The 20,665-nt window shown below is 43.5% G+C and overlaps 2 protein-coding genes across 3 annotated transcripts; both read right to left on the bottom strand.

Annotated features, from left to right (window-relative positions):
* Nucleotides 1-406: 406 nt before the first annotated feature.
* Nucleotides 407-11,064, bottom strand: LOC115048755 (protein HIRA). Of its 2 annotated transcripts, none has more exons than XM_029510486.1 (25): nucleotides 11,028-11,064; nucleotides 9,221-9,283; nucleotides 8,825-8,935; nucleotides 8,184-8,274; nucleotides 7,936-8,030; nucleotides 7,755-7,850; nucleotides 7,494-7,654; nucleotides 7,208-7,375; nucleotides 7,005-7,118; nucleotides 6,842-6,912; nucleotides 6,321-6,426; nucleotides 5,392-5,613; nucleotides 5,221-5,306; nucleotides 4,932-5,132; nucleotides 4,690-4,884; nucleotides 4,384-4,600; nucleotides 4,177-4,289; nucleotides 3,737-3,880; nucleotides 3,485-3,646; nucleotides 3,274-3,332; nucleotides 2,750-2,855; nucleotides 2,340-2,462; nucleotides 2,080-2,243; nucleotides 1,907-1,995; nucleotides 407-1,615 (listed from the first exon to the last, which is right to left on the bottom strand). In XM_029510486.1, the coding sequence occupies exons 1-25, from the start codon at nucleotides 11,062-11,064 to the stop codon at nucleotides 1,499-1,501; spliced, it is 3,111 nt and encodes a 1,036-aa protein (XP_029366346.1). In that variant the 3' UTR covers nucleotides 407-1,498. The 2 variants fall into 2 exon arrangements, with proteins under 2 accessions (XP_029366346.1, XP_029366347.1); XM_029510487.1 differs by having other exon boundaries at nucleotides 1,499-1,615; nucleotides 3,737-3,885; nucleotides 4,182-4,289; nucleotides 4,690-4,833.
* A 939-nt stretch (nucleotides 11,065-12,003) lies between these two features.
* LOC115048995 (solute carrier family 2, facilitated glucose transporter member 8-like) lies at nucleotides 12,004-19,223 on the bottom strand. Its single transcript, XM_029510906.1, has 10 exons — nucleotides 18,982-19,223; nucleotides 18,211-18,373; nucleotides 17,484-17,690; nucleotides 17,285-17,384; nucleotides 15,668-15,879; nucleotides 15,283-15,432; nucleotides 14,592-14,700; nucleotides 14,186-14,329; nucleotides 13,821-13,966; nucleotides 12,004-13,637 (listed from the first exon to the last, which is right to left on the bottom strand). Exons 1-10 carry the CDS (start codon nucleotides 19,071-19,073, stop codon nucleotides 13,491-13,493), a joined length of 1,470 nt encoding a protein of 489 aa, XP_029366766.1. The 5' UTR covers nucleotides 19,074-19,223; the 3' UTR covers nucleotides 12,004-13,490.
* Nucleotides 19,224-20,665: the final 1,442 nt, after the last annotated feature.

Genomic DNA, 20,665 nt, shown 5'->3' with positions numbered 1-20,665 from the left:
CAGGACAGCAAACAGCAGAGGTCAATTCTTCCTCATTGATTTAATTTTATCTCTTTTCTCAAAAGTAAAATTTCAGCTCATTTTTTTTTATTAGAAAAATGGAAACAAACAAAAGGAAAAAAGTTGCCTTGTACAAACATTTAAAAATGACTAATGCCCCCCCCCCAAAAAAAAAAAAAAAAAAAAAAACAAGAAACAAATGAAACCCCCAAACAAACGAGAAAAGGAGAAAGCTGTACAGACTAGAAAAGAAAGGAGGTTCATTCAGCAGCTCTCTACGTTTACACTCCATTTATATACACACACCAACTGTATCACTGCTGCAGACATACAAAACGGTAAACACAAGTGTGATTCACTGAAATCTGTTAAAATATCAAGTTAGTGGATGTCAAAACAAAAAAACAAAAAAAAGTTTTTCCCCTTTTAGTCCTGAAAAGCTGATTTTTGAAACAGTGTTTTGTTTTTTTTTGCCCAGCAAAAGATATAAAATAAACAGAGGTGATGTATTTCAGTCTGTAAAAGACCTGGTTGTGTTTCTGAGCTTATTTACAGGAGACGGGAAGTAAAACAGACCTACACACACATCTCTGATGGCGCGTCACATGATTTCATGATACTACAATGATTGGACAGCGGCCGAAAATCTGCGTTGGATCTAAAGAGCCATTAGTGTTAACGGAACCGTGACCGCAGACGTCCCCCCGACAGCAGCTGATATTTACAGTGACAATGTCTGAAGGGAAAAGTCAACAGATCGATTCAGCATCATGGAGCAGAATGACATCAGAGGTCAGAGGCCGTTATTCTGCTGTCTGAGCAATCTTCAGCTTCACAGACACTGATGAAGGTCAGGGGAAGTCTTCAGGGTTGGCGGCCCGAATGAGGTCGAGAGCTGCAGCAGATCGAAAACAGATTTATGATCTTTGTTTGATTTTATCGAACCACGTTGGCTCAGGTGGACTTTGATCAGAGTAAAAGGAAAGTTTGGCTGCTGTTTCCTCTTTATGATCATTTTCCCCTCCACTTGAAGATCCCTTCTGACTCCATTTCCCACAATCCAATTCTGTGTCATTCATTTTCTGCACTTTGTCTTCACATTTTGGCATCAGAGCCGTCCCTTCAGACAGAAACATCCCCTGGCCCTTCGTTTTCCTCATTCTGCACTTGAAGGCATCACTTTGGTACAAACGTAGTACTTGACGTTCACCTGGTGAGGACGACACAACAGGAATCAAACCTGTAACCTTTCTCTCACTGACCATCTGCAGTTCATCTTCTGGGGCTCATGATTCATTCCGACAAGTGAAACGGTCAGGGAAAAAAAAAAAATCTGAGCAGGAGATAAGACAGAAGACGACAGTTCAAACTGAAAAAGAAAAAGAAGTGAAGCAGCTTCTGAGTTCATCTGAACCGAGCTGGGCTGGGACAAACCAAAGTGGCTTCATGACGAGCCTCAGTCTTTGTGTGTGTGTGTGTGTGAATGTGTGTCTTTGTGTTATTTGTTGCGTAGCAGCTCCAGCTGGTCCTGGTACTCTGTGAACAGTCTCTGGAATCGCAAGTTTTCGCCAATGACGGGTAAAACCTCCCGCAGCAGCTCCCGCTTACGTAAACCCTGAAAACACAGAGAGAGCGGAGACAGTTACCATGGTGACAAGAGCTGGGATGGGGGATAAAAAAATGAATTCTGATTCAAAAAAAAAAAAAAAAAGGTTGAGTAATTAAATCCTGATATCAATCTTGTAAATGTTTCTTCTGTCTGCTGTGAATCCAAAACTCTGAGTGATGAAATTAAATACCAGCAGATTTATTTCTGTGCTTAAAACACTGAATTGTTTAACATGAAGAGCTTGTTTCAGTGCAGATGAAACTACAGAAGCCAAACAGCAGAGAGTTGTTGTCGTACCAGAGCGGTGGGCTCCCAGGCTGTGGCGGCCGACTTGTGGACTGGACCCAGCAGCTCCTTACAGAGCTCTCTGAGACGATACTCCGAGCCTGGAAGACGCAAACAAACTTTTCAGTCCCGAGACTTTGTGTCGTTAGAAAGCATAGATTTGTTGGACGACGGCAGTTCGGTACCTTCGTTGACGAGGAATCGGGCGTAAATGAGCAGCCAGTAGCGATACTCCGTCGCCGACTGCAGCGTCAGAGCAGACGCCAGCTGGTTCTCCAGGAAGGCCAATGTCATACTCTGCTGCAGGTGGTGCGGTGTGGAGGAGAGGCGGGAAGCCAGCCGACCAGCGCTGGAGGGACAAGTCAGATTTTATTACCTTTACCCAAATACGAGTCAGCAATGACGAATGTTCGGGGAAGATGGAGGAGAGTAAATATTGATGTACTTGAGGTTGCGTCCCTGCATTACAGCCAACGGCCCCGAGGACACAGGTGCATCGTGGGTAGACAGGCAGCTCCTGAAGTCAGCACACTGGACCAGAGAGTCTCCTTTATCGGCTATCAGAGTCCTGAGAAGGACAAAGGACGGTTTGAGTCCATACAGGAAGTAAGAGGAGGTAAGGAAGTGACAGTTTAAGGGTCCATCTGGTCTCTGATCCTAAATCAGGTCCACGTTCTATATCAAGCCAGTAAAGTCTCAAAGGTCTCCGTCCAGAGAAATTCAGAAACTGAGCTTTAAAACCAGCCGTCTTTGTGATGTCACACCACAGCAGTAGCTGCCAGTCTTCAGGAACACTTGTTGCACAACAACACAATCAGCCATCTTATTCACACAAACAAAGCTCCAGTGTCTCACCATGTCTCCAGTGAGGAGCTGAAACAGTACGACTTCCCATTGGACAGTCCGATGACTGGAACTCCCTGCTGAGTCAGCAGAGACTGAGACACTGTGGTGTCAGCACCTGCACACAAACACACAAACACACACTGTTGTTCAGGGACGACGACAACATGACCGCTGATGTAAACGGTCCCAATCAGTCTGTGATGAAAACAGTCAGGTACATAAAATGTTGAATGGACCGTTGAAGGAGCAGTCAGGACATTTTCCCATAGACTGGTCGCCCCCTGATGGTCATTATAGAGAATGCAGGTTTACGTTTGAGCTTCCGTTGAACGTTAAGATTCTTTTCAGAATATTTTTCAACCAGCATCAGTTTAACAATCTAAGAAACACTGACTGAACGAATTGTGCTGAGATTAAAGAGGCTGAAAAAAATATGACACTGTTTTGTTGATTTGTCAGACAGTTTCATATGTGTGTGTGTGTGTGTGTGTGTGTGTGTGTGTGTGTGTGTGTAAGATGCTGCAGCATCCCACCAGTTAAAATGGTGAGCAGCGACTCATTCTTCACCAAGGCCTTCTGTTTGTGAACATCCCTGCACAGACACACAACAAATCAACACAACTGCTTCAGTCACAAACTCATTCCTGCTGTTCTGTCACCAATCAATCGATCGCCATGGAAACATCTATAATAATGTTTATGATTATGATCATGACATTTCCAAATAGATTTGTGGACTCTCACCAGACAGAGAGCGTTGCTCCAGCAGTCAGTGCCATGACGAAGTGGGCGGAGCAATGCAGTGCTGACACAGGTGTGCCCAGCTGGATGGCAGGAAGTAGGCGTCGCCCACAGGAAGAAAACACCGACAACATCCTGTCCTCGCAGGCGACAGCGAGGATGTCACTGAAGGAGGAGAACGACATAATTTAAATTATGAATCTGCGACATGAAGCGCGCATGTGTGTGCACACAGGAGTGGGCGGAGCCTCCCACCTGCTCCCTGCGGCAGTGACCACTGAGCTGGGTAGCAGCGTGTCCCAGTCCCGCCCATCTCTGGAGCATCGCAGCTGACTGAGCTTCGAACCCGCAACCAGCGACACCTCATTCTCCACCTCCAGGAACACAGAGGGCTCCATGCTCACCTGCACACACACAAACAGCATATTCTTTGTCCTTTTCTATTTCAGTGAATTTACATTCTTAGAATCTGTCTGTTTTATTTGTCTCTGTGAAGATCTTTTTTTTTTCTTGTGTCATGTTATTTTCAAAAATGAAAATAAAACTCTACCAACAGTTTGACTGCAAACGTGACACCTTCAGAGTTTTTGAGTTTTTGCGTTCAGAAAAAATGAATAATTTCCCCTACAGCTCCACATCATGGAAGTGCTTTTAAAAATGTGCTCGTCCTGCTGTGAACAGACAGTCACAGTCACCCTACCTGCAGACTGAACGCCTTCTGTGTGCTCGGTGTTGGCAGTTTGAGAACAGCGACGGGGGCCGGAGGAGCAGCCACCCTGATGGTCTCCCGCTCTGCCGGAGGAGTGATCTGACAGGAAGATGAAGGACAGCACTATCAGTCGTCTTCTTTCTGTCGGGGATAAACTGATATCTTCTGGTTCATGTTTTCCCTTCAGCTCTACCTGAGTGAATGGTTGGGTGATGGTGGTGGCCATTTTGTCTTTCCTGGGCCGTCCCTTCTTCTTCTTCTCTACCACCTCCCCTCCGTCCATCAGCAGGTCCGGTTTCCTTTTGCCAAATGTCAGATTTTTGTTGATGACGGCCATCTTGTCCTCGCTGTCGCTGCTGGTGTCTTCTTTGGTTTTGGTGTCTTTCGGGGGGATGATGGGGTCTTTTGGCCTGTTGGACGGACAAAGAAAGGTCTCAGTTTACGATTTTTTCTTAAGCGCGGCTCTTATAAGCTCATTCTACTTGACCTATACTGAGACCTGTCAAGAGGCGTGAGCCCGGCCGTGGAGGAGATGGCAGCTATGACACCGGGTGTGGCCTTTGACCTCTCCGTGAACCTCGAGTCCAAAGCTTTCATTGGCTCGATCTTGGAGGCAGAAGTGAGCAGCAGACTGGATTTCACACTGAGAGAAATAAAACAGAAAGAAGAAGGGAATAAGAATATGGAAGACGACCTGACAACAAAACAGGAAGAACGAGGAAAGCTGGTCAGCCTGCATACCCGTCCTTGTTGTCCTCCAGGCCCTTGGCGGTGCTGTTGGATGGAGGTGAGGTGAGCAGGGGGTCGTGGCTGGGCCTCAGCCCCAGAGAGGAAGCCTGTCCTGGGCTGGAGTCGGAGCTGAGCTGAGGCGTGAGCTGACTGGACATGGAGGAGCCCGAAGGCAAGATTGGAACGCTGTTGAACAGCGCCGGGGAGAAATCCCTGCAGACAGGAGGGGGAGCGATCCTCTTACTCAGCTACCATGTACATGAAGGTGCCAGCTTTATGGACCAGTGAAATGTTTACCTACCCCGTGTCCAGCTGGGCGATACACAGCGGCGTGATTCGTCTTCTGCCATCCGCCGTTCTCGTCTCCACTTGCTTTTTCAGAAGGTTCTGTGAGATAAATTCAAGATCCAGAAGTTAACCAGCAGTGTAACACTTTGTTCTGCTTTTGGGTGAAATGTCTTCAGCCTCCAACCTTCCTGATGTCCTCCAGGGACTCCCCATTCATCACGCTGTTCAGTTTGGGGGCAGAGGATTCGGGCCCAGCGCTGCCCGGTCCCGAGTTGGCCTGGGCCGAGTTCTGTCGCTCCTGCTGGTATTTGAGCATCTCAGGGTTCTCGATGATGGTGGTGGAGAGCTGGGCCTCAGTGCTGGTTATCGCCAGACTCTTGCCATAAATGTTCTGATGGATGCTGTTCTGTAAGTCAGAGTGAGAGAGAAGAGACATTTGATTTAGGATCTGGATTTAACGGATGAAGTACTGGATTTAAGAACTGCACCCAAACAGCAGAAAAGACGTCTCTAGTCCAGGAGTTAGAAAACATCATTGAAAATCTTGCTGATATTTGAACGAACACAGAGAAATAAAAATCAAACTTTAAACTGTTTGTAGTTTGACTTCAGTCAAAAACAAACATTTAAAGATAGTTTTCTCCAACTCTCTTAGACTCACATTCAAGCCTTTCTGGTTTTTTGCCTTTTGTGTTTTTCCTCTTAAAGTTGTTGTTTTGTTTGTTTTGTTTTTTTTTTCACTGCAATTCCAGATAGTAGTTCAGAAAACTAAAAACACACATTGAGTTTTTCAAACATCTCGTCACTCTGAGATCTAATCCAAATTTCACATACCAGCAACATCATTAACATGTATTAACCACAGTACGTTTCCAATACAGACAAATCAGACATTGTTGTGCCAGTTCCCTTGTTTAAGGAGAAAAAACAGTTTGAACTATAGTGGAGAAACAGCATTTTTGAAGACAGCTTGATTTTTGGAATCATACGTTTCCGTGGGGTTAATGAACCTGCGCTCCTGATGTTATTGGTTTAAGTGCCAAAGGTTGACAGTAACGGTGAGTCCAGGTCAGGACAGTATATTGTCAGATTCAGATCCATGAGACGTGTTACCTTCTCCTCCTCACTCAGCGGGTCTCCTAGCTCGTCCAGTGAGAAATCCAGATAGGCCACGGTGCCGTCCATTGAGCACACCAACATCCCCAGACCTGTCAGAGTCCTGACACACACAGAGTAACACTACCTCTGATCCCAATACTCAGTTCATGAATAACAAATTCAGGGTATGTGAATTCACAACCCCTGCTGTTCCAAAAAGTATTTTCTCCTCAGATTGTGATTATAAAAGATGTTCAAACTATTTCAACATTATTCTGCATCGTGAAAATTCAATATGTGAAGGTTGTTCATGTAAAATAACATAAATCCAACTAAAGACCTCACAGTGTAAAAACAAAGTCACGACTTTTGCAGTCAACGTTCGTCAAAGTGCTGACATGAAACAATCATATAATTAACGGGTGTGTGATGCTACTATCGTATGTTAAAGCAAGTCCAAAGTTATTCAGAATCAGCTGAGATATCATGAGATTCAGGGCAGATTCTTATCCCACACAGTCTCTGTTTTAACTCACCATGAAATGTCCATAATTGATTTATCAAAAAGATCATGAATGACCACTAGAGGGCGCTTCAGTGAGGTCAGCTGCAGAGGAGACAGAACAGACACTATCAGACACAAAGCTTTAGTTTGGAACATATCTGGTCGTGTTAAAATCAGCTGATCTGTGAACTGACCCAGACAGAGAGCGATCGGTCTTTACTGCCGACGGCACAGCAGCAGTACGGACAGCTGGGCTTAGGAGAGCTGCCGTTCTTCTGCTTCTTCTTAAAGATCTTTGGGTTGAATTTCTGTAGAGACAGACCACAGATCCATCAGAGAACGGACAGATGTGAGGAAGTAGTACGTCTTAAAAAAACAAAAAAAACGCAAGCCTTACCACCACCGTGACAGCTTTACGGTGGCCCACAAAGTCCATGTTGGTCTTCCAGCCGTCCCGCTCCACAATCTGAGCAGTGGGGCCGGAGTTGTTCATGGCGTGAGCCGACACCAGATACTGGCCGTCCGGAGACCAGGACAGACGTAGGACGTGAGTAGTCCCACCACACTGAGACACAAAGATTATTCAAGTGTCAGAAGAAACACGTGAATAGATGAGCAGAGAGAGGAATCAAGTGCGTGTAGAAGAACATGTGTGCCATCAACACAGCAGACTGTTTCTGTACCTCACTGAAGGGTTTGGTGATGTTGGCCTCCATCTGCCAGTCCACCGTCCTCCACACTTTGAGGCTGTGGTCATCGGCCTGGGACGCAATGTACTTCCCTACTGGGTCCCATGTCAGACCTTTAACCAGCCCAGTGTGTCCTCGGAGAGAAGTCACCATCTCTGGAGACACGAGAATTCAGATGAAAACTCTTCTTTAACAATGAGTTGTTAAGCGATGACGCTAATCGCACGGCGCTAATGGCGCCGGTGAACTTCCTACCTGGGAATTTGCGGGCGTTCCAAATGACAATGGTGTTGTCAACGCTGCAGGAGGCCAGCCACATGTCATGAGGAGACCACGCCACGTCCATCACATCTACAAACACAAAACACACATACACACACAGTCAGGGCCTGAGTGTTGAGGTGCTATCAGTTAATGAATACTGTGTGCGCGTCACCTCCAGTGTGATTCCTCAAGATGGTCACACACCTCCACTGCTCCACGTTGGCCAGTTTACTGCTGGACCCGAACACTGTGCTGGGGCCGATGAATCTGCACCAACAGACACGATCACCACCAGCTCAACACAAAGACACATAAACCCCAAAATGTCTCACGTGGACTGAAAACAGCCGAGACTGGCCTGGGACAGTAAAGGCATCATGTATATTTTCACGCTGTGATTGTGTTTGTGCGTTTACTTACGCCGCTCTCCTCCACACCATGACCAGCTTGTCATCTCCTCCTGATGCCAAGTACAGCCCGTTGTTGGACCAACGCACACAGTTCACACATGCTGCAGAGACAAACACCTGTGTTAATGCTGATCATACATACAGCCTGTGTGATGTTGCCCTGAGGAGGTTGTCTGTTGTGGTGGACAGATGCAACAGTTTGTGAAGAACAGATAAACTTATTTAAATGAACTCTCCTGAAGTGTTTCAGGATTAAAAAATAAGAAATATTAAAGATTAAACAGCAGCCTTCAGTTTTAGAGCAGCAGTTTCTGCCTCTCTGCTGTTCACAGAAAAAATAATTTAACAGGAATTTTACATTTGTGGAACAATAATGTGAACCAAATAATGACGACAGTTCTGAGATGTAATATGATTAAATATAATAAAAGATATAAATCTCAGCTATTACACCAGGTTTTATTTGGTACAAGTTAACAGGGGGACCTTTCTAATTAATTTAACCTTATTCTGAAAGGCCACAGAGTACTTCCTCCTTCATGTGTTGCAGCAGGAGGAGGATTTGTGTTGCTCACATGGCTGTGCTGGCAAATACATTAACTAACCACTTCTGCATTCAACAGAAAAACCAACACAGATAAAAAAGGTCACCTAAGTGATTGTCCATCTGGCAAAGCATTTTGGGAATATTCTCATTCTTCTCATCCTCCTCTCGGAGGACCGGCGCCATGTTCCAGATCATCACCTTCCCAGAATCCTCCCCTTAAAAAGAAGAAGAATAAGAGGAAGAAGTGAGGGGAAAAAAAGAACACCTCTGTTATCTTGTTTAGTGACAGATAGAAGGCATTTGGGTTTTGATTTTTAAATCCCACACATGGGTATATAGCTGATGTTCACATTTTATGAGCTTCAGTGAACGTCTTGAGGAAAGTTAACACAAACTATCTAAAATGGTCAAAGTTGCTGTATTGAGATTTAGTAAGATTCATTTATTTCCAAACAACAACTGGATATTACAACATGAAGACAACATGAACCGGTTGATACCTTGTCCACCAGTTGCAAATTTCGTTCCATCGGGATGAATGTCAACTGAAAATATGGGTTTGCCTGTGAAACACAACAAACATGAGGCAAAAGTCAATGACTTTTAATTAAATCAGATACACAAGACTGATACTGCAGATAACACAAGAGCCGGGAGCAAAGGGAAAACGGACTGGGACACGTTTCAGACAACTGACAGAAAATCCCTGAAGATTTTCGTGATTTTCCACAGCTGAGTCAGATCATGTGATGTGAAGCTGCTCTGTCTCTCCTGGTTCTGTTAATAACTTTGACCAAAATCATATATTTAATTCTCCTCTATGTAGTTATACAATACAGATTAATTGCACCATATTACATTCACTGAACCTATATTTGCCTTCCCTCCAAAAAGAATATGGGAAGGGAATGTTCAAGGGGTAAAAATACGGAGATAAAAATACGTAACAAGCAGCAAGCAAATCACAAACTGAGTCAATGGAAACTAATTCTGTCAGTCCATTAACCGATTCCTGCTGCTGTTTTGGGCTTTAGATGATGACAAGCTGAATGTGATTAAATTTTAGATTTAGATTTCTGATCTAGAACCTTCTGTGTTAGTAATTAACCCTGACACCAAGTTCTTCTATTGTACTGAAGCTTTACTGATGTCCTTTACAAGTGAATTAATGTAGATTTGGAGATTATATCTCATATATTTAACAACTATACAAATGTCTGACAGATTAATTTATGATACAACATTTAGCTGCAGCTCTGTTACGTCATTTTACTGTGAGGTTTTGTTCTGGCTTTTTCATTTCTTTAAAGAGCTCAAAAAACAGACAGCTCATGTTAACGGATTTAAACAAACTGTCAAAATAAATCCTTTAACGTGCACAGCTGCACTAATTGGAGAATTCAATAAAAGATTTTCAATTTCTGTCCCCAAATGTTAATAACTGGCCGCTTTCTTTGTCCTTCCTGACTAACTGAATTATCAGCTGCACAAAACATTGTTGGACAATTTCCAAACAACTCATCACAAATGTAATAGTTTTCCTCCTTTTTTCCTTTTTTACCAAATATACTGTGTGCACATGTTTCTCATTTGATTCAGTTTGTCATCCCATTTCATCTTTCTCATCTCGCTGTCTGGGCCTGACATATGTTTGAACACATCTCTGGCTCTTTGTGTTTCGTTTTGGGTTAGTTTGTTTGGTTGTTGTTGTTGTTGTTGTTTTAACATGATTTGAGGAACATTTTGAAGTTTACTGACTATTTTAAAAATAAATTAAAATAAATAAAATTCTCCTCTGTTCAGGCCGTTTGTCTGACGGTTAACTTTCCAAACTGACAGCTCGGATTCCTGCACAAACAGCCACCTCTCTCCTGTTTAGCTCATTTACTGACACCTTAAAAATCACACAATGAGTGCTTTTCTACATATTTAGAAACGTGTAAAAAAATCATTAAGTCGCGTTGAGAAAACCAACTTGGACGAAATTTGGCAGGTGAGTTAGCTAACGTCAGGGCTAGCCAGGAGAGGGGAGCTAGCGTGCTAATGTTAGCAAATATTTAAATATTTGGAATGTAGAAGAAGTGAAACTGTTAAATGACAATAAAGTTAAAAAAAAAAACAACAAATATGTGTGTTTTCACTTGTTGAAGTAAAACTCTTTTTTTTGGGGGGGGGGGGGACTAATCACTGCCAAACAAGTCCAACAAAGTGCCCCCCCCGCCGGCTCCATCGTGCCTCCTTACCGCTTTCGCCCCCCTCAGTCAAACAAAAGCCGAACTTGGACCGGCAGATTCCTGCACAGCTTACCGTTATGGCTCACCCAGCTCGGCTTCAGCAGCTTCATTTTCCGGCCAGCCGACCGACCGACCTCCACCAGCCCCGGACTTCTTTTATCAACAAAAGCCCCCCGAGAGGCGACTCCGGCCGGAGAACCAACGCTAACCGGCCCGCTCCTCCTCCCGCTCTTTGTCTCAAACTCTGTCCGACACTTTGCTGTTCCTGTGGTTTAACTCCATCACGGCTTCATCATCTTCATCTTCATCTTCATCTTCATCATCATCATCATCATCATCTCCGGGTCTCCGAGCCCGAGCGGCGGCTCACCCTCCGGGGACACAACCCGGACGACCATCGAAGTGACACCCGGAAGCGCCTCCCGTTAGTTTTGACCGCGGACAGGAAACGCCTGAACATCACAATAAAACTGCAAAGATAAAAAAATACATTTACACAATAGGCAGGATGGTATAACGGAAGGAGTTCTGGGGGTTCTTTTTATTATTATTTATCATTTATTGGATCATTATTATTGGATGTAATAGACTCAAATATAGAAGAACAAGTCGACAGTTTTCCCAAACTAGCAGAAAACTTATGTGACGGAGCTCTTATTTTGAAAAGACGTTTAACGATGTGCGCAAACTCGGAATTTAAACTGACAAGAAAAATAGAAATAGAATCAATAGATAGGCAGATACATTATAGATACATAGAATTTGTGTCTATTGTGTATTAATTAGTTGTTGGAACTTTGTCAATAGATTCTGTGACTTTATGAACTCTTTACTTTGAACTGTATTTTTATAGCAACAAATAAACACTTCAACCACAAAACATGTAGAAATAAATTAGTTAAAAAATGCAAATACAGAAACAGCATTTTTTTAGAACACTGTTTTGAATGTGTTCATTTATTTGATTGTTATTTCTGATCTGATTAATGATTCTTGTATCTCTTACACCAATTGCACCGAGATAACGAATAAAAACTCACAGCTGAGAAACCTGGAAAAGGAGCTTTATTTAATCCAGTTCAGATCCAACACAGAGTAAATTTATAAACTATACAAATTACAATTGTCCAGGTACCAGGAAAGGATTGATCAGTTTCATGGCTTCACTTCAATCATAGCAAAACAAAAACCGTGACATTACAACCATTAAAAAAAATAACAACAAAAAAAACGTAGGAAGATCTGTTTCCTACAGACAAGTCAGTTTTTCTTACGTACAAAATCGAATAACAACCTTCTCCCACATGTGTACAAGTCAGATAATATGTTTTAACATTTCTTTTATCAGAGTATTCCAAGAGAAAGTTATCAGAAAAACACACCCATATTCCAAGGAAAGTTCACAGCTGACACCCTTTAATTCTGTAAAAAAAAAGAAAAAAAAAAGAACAATTTTGCATCATATAATCTGTTTAACTTTACTGAATTTCTATGATGATTTAAAGTACACAGTTAAATTAAGAGTCAGCACAGTCTGTAAACAGCAGACCTTATTTTGAGGACAAGCGACAACAGGCAACGTTTCCGTCTTAGATTTTGGCACTGAATTCAACAAGTCAAAAGTCAATATTGGTTTAAAAAAGTCGGCGCTTTGCCAAAGTGTTTTTCAAAAGAAAGTTAAAGCGGTAAAAAAAAGTCCAAACACATCGAGCTCTGATAGAATGAACAAGCTCAGCATGAAGAAATATGAGGATCAGAACAAAAGCTGTTTTTTAACCATCACTGATGAGAACTGAATCTACAAAACAAAGTGAGGCGACAAATGATACACAAACTGACATTTTGATGATGGCTGTAGTGAGAAATGACCACAAAGCGGAATTTCTTCTGGTAAAAACAAAAAAAAAAATAAAAATAACAAAGGTTAATGGCAGAATTAGAAACTGGATCATTCAAAACAACAGTTGGCCTAAGGAATAAGGCTGTCTCAGCAAAGACCTGAGCTGAAGGGGGATCTAAGGTCTCAGCTTTTGTCAGTTCAGGGTTAAAATGTGTTAAACGTTATGAACCACAGATTCAAGTGTTGCATGAGTGTCAGAAAAGCTTAAAAAGTAAAACTCTAATGTGACGGTCCTGTTGTGTTCTCATACAGACCTCTTACAATGTCCATGAACTCCAGTATTATAACTTTATTCAACATTTTAGTGCGTGTTTTAAAACTGCCTGGGGAACTTCTGAACGTGTGAACCTGGAGGTGGAGAACAGCAGCGAGAAGTCGTTTTGTTGACGTTACTACGAATCAAAGAAACTGTATTTAATACCTGACTAGCAAAAGACTATCACAGATGCTGAAGGGATTGTGACAGACTTCCTGTAAACACAAATTAACCTCACAAATATTAGACAGAGCTCTGAGCAAACACAGTTAAATCAACACATCTGTACCTGAACATTGCAACCTTCCTGAGGGAGGTTTTATTACGAGGCTGCTGTTAAAATGTATCGTTGTGTAATAATGTGACGGTGAACAGCGTTTTCATGGACCTGACGTCCCTCTGAACGTCGCCTCGATTTGCTCCAGAGTCTTGCCCTTGGTTTCTGGGATGAAGACAATGGTGAAGATGATGTTGAGGGCGCACATGGAGGCGAACAGCCAGAAGGTCCCGGCGCTGGTTAGAACGTTCTGCAAGACGTCACATGTTTCAATAGTTCTCTCATACATGTGGATTTTTTCCCCTTCTAATAATAAAATAATTACTCCACTGGTTCTCAATTAGTTTTTAACTACTTCAAAAGAAAACGTAGAGAGAAAACACTGTTTGACATAACAAAAACAAGAAAAACTGGTGCGAAGTTGATGACTCACCATCATCTCCTGGAATATTTTGGTGATGAGGAATGCCATGGTCCAGTTGGTGAGGACGCAGACGGCGCTGGCAAACCCTCTCACCTTGACAGGGAAAACCTCCGACATGATGAGCCACGGGATCGGACCCCAGCCAAGAGCAAAACCTGAAGGCCACAGACAGATCCTGATGTGATGTTGATTTTGAGGAATTGAAGGATTTACAGATTTAACTCTGTGATTTAAAATGATGAGAGGGATGAAGACATTTCATTTCACAGCACATTTATTCATTATTACCTGAATGTTCCAACTGAACTCACTGACGCTGCTGACCGTCAGTCTTTAACATCTTTACCTGGACTGAAGTGGGCTCGTGATCTCACCTGAGATGAAGAAGGCCATGCTGGCCAGGGCCAGCCAGGTCAGGTCTGTGTGAGGTTCTTCACCCGGCGTGGTGGCGCTGTGAAGTTTGGACATCAGGTAGAAGTAAACCCCAAACGCTGTGGTGCTGAGCGCCATGGCAACACCTTGAATATTAATGGGAAAACAAACAAGGATGAGCCCAGCAGATTCAAGGAAAGATTTTATTTCTGTTGTGGTCTCTGCAGTTTGCATCATATGGACTTTGGACATTAGCAGGCAGTCCAGACTCGTCCTGCTGCAGGAGTTCCAGGTCCAGAACCTGCTCCTGGGACACCTGATGGTGTAGAAGCCCCCTGGAGCAAACACTGAGTCGGTCTGAGACACCCATTAATATGGGACAGGAAATGTAAATGTGAGAGGAAATACCTGAAATGATGAGCAGGACCTTCCTTCCGGCCTTGTCCATGATCAGGGCTGCTACTCCTGTGAAGACGACCTGAATCAGGCCCACGATGACTGAGGCCAGATCGCTCTCCTGAACAGCAACCAGTCATCACAACAAATCACCAAACTGAGCATTTCCATAAAATCTGGAGCTTTACTGCTTAAATTCTCATATCCTATTGTTTCTATTTATAACGAAAAGATAAAATAGACAGTTTCACTCAAACAGGCATGTGGAGTTTTTTTGATAAAATGATGTGATATTGTTGTCCTGCCCATTGATGTCCTGCTCAGCTCCAAATGTAGTTTAAAGAAAAAACAAAAAAAAAAAAACAAAGATGGCTGACAGACAAATTACAAACTACTCAAGGCTTCAAAATGGCAGCTCTCAAACCAACTGGGGACGTGACAGAGGTCAATCTGAGCACATCTAAATCTGATAATCCCAGTTAAAGAGCCAGTCTTTCACCAGGAGTAGAGAATCCATTTTTAGTCTTGATGTGCGTCTGTTAGCTTAGCTCAGGCTGCTCATGTCGTTGTCGGGAACCCACCATATTGGAGCCCAGATTGGTCAAATTAAACTGTGACCAGTTTTTCTACAGGTTTGGAGGGAGAGGGGATTGAGGGGTGCAATCTGAGAACTCACCACTAGATGCCACTAAACCCAACTCACTTTAAAATGTGCCTGTTCAAATATGTTCTCAGCATAGAACATGATGGCGTTGATCCCCGTCATCTGCTGAAAGATCATCAGCATGATGCCGATCATCAGAGGTTTGAAGACACCAGGGTCCTTCAGGTCAGACATTTGGAACCTGGAGCCCTGAGGGACACAGAGAGGACAGTTCTGTCTTAAAGACACAATCAGGGAGACGTTTCATTGGCTGGGACTGTAGACCGGATGTCTAACCGTCTGACTGTTTGGATTTTTACAGCACCACCAGCAGAAAGATGGTGGTGCCATCACAGTCAGATAATCTGATCCATCCTGCTCCCACAGCTCTGTGAGAAGCCACCTTCTCATTGGTCAACACCCAGCCAGCCAACCACAGCCTCACCTGCTCCTCACAGGCTTCCTCGATACGAGCACACTCCCACGCGACAGGGGCATCCGGTCCTCGCAGGAAGCGCAACGCCTCCTCGGCCTCCCGCCTCTTGCCCTGTGACAGCAGGAAACGAGGCGTCTCTGGCATGAAGCACATGCAGACCATCAGCAGTGTCGGTGGGATGGAGCTGCAGATCGCCAGCCAGCGCCAGTCCAGGAAGAGACCTGCAAGAGGAGGCGGCACAGTTCAGACAAGTTTCCCTCCGATGGGCTACGCCTGAACCGCTCGGCTGCTGCATGAGTTCACCTGAGCTGCACCACCAATGATGGAGTTTCTTCTTCTTTCTGCTTTCCTTTATAAATCCGATGATTTAAGTCTGCAGACTGAAGGCTACAGGACACAGAGGAACCTAGTCAGGTCCTCGTCTCCTTCATCCGCTCTGTCTAAAAATATAGTTTCCTGCTGATCTGACTGTTCCACTGGATTTTCTACGGATCAGCGTGTTCATCTCAGAGCTCAACAGTAGCTGTTTTTTTTCATTTTTAAATCTATTAAACAATAATTACTCATCTAAAAACCAGAATATCTGGTTTTAATTTCCTTTCTAAAACAAGTATTTCCAGCTCATGAATTACGCCAACAGGTTGGGCAGCAAAACAAACTGAACAAGGATCTCCTGTATGAAGCAGCAAGCTAGTTGTTAAAAATAAGATAATATTTTCAGACAATAGTTTGCTTCAACAGTCTTCGAACAACTTCTCACACAACTCAGCCACCAAAACCTAAACAGCTGAATGGAGTGATTTATGGCTGCTGTGCCACGTCACGTGACACACCAGAAAACAGGAATGGCCTGTGGTTAACAAGGTTAGTGAGAGGCAGCAACTTTCAGTCAGGCAGCGGAGGAATCTGATGCCATCACATGATGGTCAGATCATAGTCATCTCTTCTTTATGACCTTTAAAACCAAAAAGCAACCTTGACACACGGCTCTGTTACAGACTGGACAGTCAACTCAACACAGACAATAACCAGAGAGACGCTGCGGTTTCTCTACTTTACTGCTGCAGTGGTGGATGTTGTAAAATAAAAGTTACAGCATGGGAAACAATGTGACTCTGATTTAGAGCAGAGTTACGTTATCTGCTTCCTGTCCTCAGAGTTCAGGTTTGTTTTATGTACCTGAACAAACTCCCATTAAGCCTCCATCTTTCCAATAAGGGTTCAAAAATCCTACTAAACGTGTCACATAACTAAAGAATAGATGTGAATGTCTTTATTTATTTCAAACCAGGTCCAGTTTTCTATATAATCCAGTGAAGTCTCAAAGATCCTCAGATCATATTTGGCTCTCTGACCACAAACATATTGAAGAAGGTGAAGTGGACATTTTTGGTGAAATTTGTTTTGATGTAACTTTTACCCTTCAACTTCATCTGTTGATTAAATGTTTAATAATTTTATCTTTGATTTTCTCTTTAAATTATATCTATGAAACTTTTTAAAATCATAATATACTCTGAACGTCCCTCCCTTCCTCTCTGACGTGTCTTTTTCTTTCAGTCTGTGAGTTTCTCGATCTGGAGGTTCGGACATCACAACATTACTCAAACAGCTGAGTTTACATACCTGCAAGATAAACTCCCATGATGCCTAGCACCACCATGAGCTGCACGCAGGAGCCCAGCGCCCCGCGGACCTTCTCGTGTGCCATCTCAGAGATGTACAGCTGAGCGAGCAGACAGAGAGAGGATCGACTGACCATCAGTGATTTATAAAAATATTTATCTTTACAGGATCTTTACAAATATGAAGGAGTGCGTGTTACCGGGACGACCAGCGACGTGACTCCGCTGGCGAGGCCGGTGAGCACCCTGCCGATGTGAAGCATCCACACGTTCTGCGCTGCGATGATGATGGTGAAACCGAGGACGTATGGCAGCGAGCAGAACATCAGACTGAGCTTCCTGCCGATCTTCTCCACCATCCAGCCGCCCAGCAGGCCGCCCGCCGCTGCCCCGAGCGTCACTATGGACTAAAGAGCACAGAGCTGCAGCAACAACACTCAGGAGAATATCTGATATCAAAATCTGTCAGGTTGGAGATAAACTTAAAAAAAAAAATCAGTCACTGGAAATCTTATCTCACAGATATCTGTAGATGAGTCAATTATGTTTATTACTCATTCATCTTTAATCATCCATTACTGTCTTTTTTATTATTATTAATCCCTTTTAAACTTGAACTTTTGTTCATGATATTCTGACAAAGCAAATCAGAAAAACGTTATGTTTGGAAGTGTTTTTTAAACAAATAGTTAAGTTTCTGTTTATGGACTAATTCTTTTGGCTCTCTCTGTCTGATAATTATCTTTTAGTTTGAGTCGTACTCGTACTCAAAAAATTTTCAACTTAAAGTAAATGTTTGATTTAATTTGTACTTGCTTGTTTTTATGCTGACGTGTCTGGAACATGTGATGACATAAATGCTGATTAAGGTAAAAAAGAAAAAGCTGCTTGGTGTTGAGTCATGAATCATCGTGATCAGTGTCGTACCCCAAACCAGGACGCCTGGACGGCGTCCAGCTGCAGCCGCGAGTCAGATGTCCTCATCAGCTCTGGGATGGCGGGAGAACTGTAGCCGAGCACAAAGCCGAAGCTCATGGGACCCAGAACGGACGCAAACGTGGCCAGGTACAACTTTGTGTTCTTCACTTTGCTGAAGAGGAACAGAATTCAGGATGTAAAGTCAAAGGTCAAAGTTCACACACAGCCCCGTTACAGAACAGAGTCAGATATTTATTGTCTGGAAAAGAACCTTCAGACCATCAGACCATCAGACCATCAGGACCTTCGGACCTTTAGACCTTCAGACCATCAGAACCTTTGGACCTTTAGACCATCAGGACCTTCAGACCATCAGGACCTTTGGACCATCAGGACCATCAGGACCTTTAGACCATCAGGACCTTCGGACCATCAGGACCTTTGGACCATCAGGACCTTTAAACCTTCAGGACCTTTGGACCGTATGGACCTGTGATTGATCATTTCTGATAACTGCTTCATCCTCTGAGTCCTTTATCATGAAGGATTCACAGCGTCTGTTTTCTGAAGCTCTTTGGGTTGGAACTGATTTTCAGACAAAACAAACTGAATTTGTGACCTTTGGTTCTACTTCTCTCTAAAACCTGACATGTTAAAGATTTCACGGTCTCCACTGATTGGACTAAAACCCAACGGAGACTCTGACGGACCAGGACTCCTGGGTCTCCTGATGGACAAATGTTTCCCCTGATAGTCCAGGACGGGTTTCTGCAGACTGACCTCAGATAAGCTACCTGCCCGGACATCAGACCCGTCGGGAGACCGTCTCCCTCCGAGTCCAGCAGCCTCCTCCTCTCGTTGTGGATCTCCATCGCGAACCGGTCCGGTAGCAGCCCCGCCGGGTCCCGACCTCCGACCTGGACCTGGACCTGGACCGAGGACTGGGTCGAACCGCTGCAGGCTTTTCTGTCGAAGCAGAGATCCGGACTCTGAGCTTCCTCAGCCGGCGGACCAGCTGCTTTGTCAACATGTCGGTCAGCTGATCGGACGGGCGTGACGTCAATTTCCTGCTGACGACCTTTCAAAGTAAAAGCCGCACTAAACAACAAACGTTCCCGTTGAACGACTTGTTATTAATTTGAACTTCAAATTAAACTGTTGAGTCAAAAACAAACAAAGTACATTTAATCTAATTTAATAAAACTGAAATCGTGGAAACGGTTCATAAGATGGCTATAAGATAGAAAACCAACGCGAGTAACGAAATAAAGGCATTTTAAACTTGGCAGAATGAGCAGAATCACAGAGACTATTTGGTAAAGCCAATATATGTAATATATATAACAAAGAAAAGCTACAACACTTCTCCTACAGCCGCTTTGGGCAGAAAAAAAAACTTTTTCACAAATGTGGCGGAAGTAAACGGAACCCGGAAGTGACGAGCGCCTCGGGGCTGCGTTGGAGGTGGTTTCCATGGTAACGGCAGAAGTTTTACAAAGTCAGCGAAGTGAAGACAAAAAAGTTACTGAACTTTTTTTACTATCATAAATGTGAGGACACGATGGAGACTTCTGTGGAGCAGAAGGTAAACTAACGTTATCGTGAATAAAGAAATAAATCCAAAGCTTTGTCCTGTAAACTAATCAACTCATCAAATCACTCCTTTTGTTTGTTTCTATTGTTTTTTAAAGCCTCTCACTGTCACCGACAGCACTAATGACTCTGATAATGTAATCTGTAGCTTCCTGAAACTTGATGGGATTAAAATATTTACGTTGCTCATTGTATTATATGAAAAACATGATGTGGACGTTACCAAGATTAATCACTTCATCTCCATTAGAGGGGTTTTCAATCATAGTATTAATGATGTAACTTTTATTGATAGCTGGTTGTTTTCTTTAAGGGCATTTAAAATACTTTTGTGAATTAATACTCACACTAATAATAGTAATAATATTGCTACAGTAACTGCTGCCTCATGGTGTTGAATTCAACTTACTGACATCTTAACAGACACCTTCACTCCTTGTGAACAGAGGTTACATGAAAAGGTAGATTTTTCTGAGGAAAAGTCTGTGTTTGGACTGTCAGCCTGTCTGATCCTCCTCTCTTTATGACTTGGCGTCCTGCAGGAGGATTGACATGTTTTCGTATTTCATATTAAAGCTCTGTCAGTCGGTCATCCACCAGCAGACGGAGGAGCAGAGCTTGTTTCCTGCTGCTGTGTCCGAGGAGCAGCTGACTGAAGCCAAAACAAAAAACTCCTTGGAGCAACTTTTTGGCTCCTGTAAAATCTTTCTGGCACCAGCAGAGAAACATTCTGAAAGACCAGACCTGCAGAGCCGGCTCATCATCCAGAGACGGGCTGCAGAGCAGTGAGTGAAAACCATTTAATCAGAACTGAACAGGAGGATACGACCCACATCTGCCATTTCTTACCATGTGTGGCAGAGTATATCAG

This window comes from Echeneis naucrates, chromosome 9, assembly GCF_900963305.1.
Source record: "Echeneis naucrates chromosome 9, fEcheNa1.1, whole genome shotgun sequence".
NCBI classification, from domain to species: Eukaryota; Metazoa; Chordata; class Actinopteri; order Carangiformes; family Echeneidae; genus Echeneis; species Echeneis naucrates.
This window is presented reverse-complemented; position numbering and strand designations above follow the sequence as displayed.

Bases quoted from the DNA above. Each gene is read 5' to 3' on its own strand.
- LOC115048755 (XM_029510486.1), bottom strand. From the start codon at position 11,064: ATGAAGCTGCTGAAGCCGAGCTGGGTGAGCCATAACG. The intron at 4,885-4,931 runs GTATGCAGGCTG...TTTTGTTGTCAG, and splicing joins CTGGAGGACAACAAGGACGG to GTCGTCTTCCATATTCTTAT. The intron at 3,333-3,484 runs GTGAGAGTCCAC...GTGTCTGTGCAG, and splicing joins GGAGCAACGCTCTCTGTCTG to GGATGTTCACAAACAGAAGG.
- LOC115048995 (XM_029510906.1), bottom strand. From the start codon at position 19,073: ATGGAGATCCACAACGAGAGGAGGAGGCTGCTGGACTCGGAGGGAGAC. The intron at 17,385-17,483 runs GTAACACGCACT...CTGCTCGCTCAG, and splicing joins TCACGTCGCTGGTCGTCCCG to CTGTACATCTCTGAGATGGC. The intron at 14,701-15,282 runs GTGAGTTGGGTT...GTTGCTGTTCAG, and splicing joins TTGAACAGGCACATTTTAAA to GAGAGCGATCTGGCCTCAGT.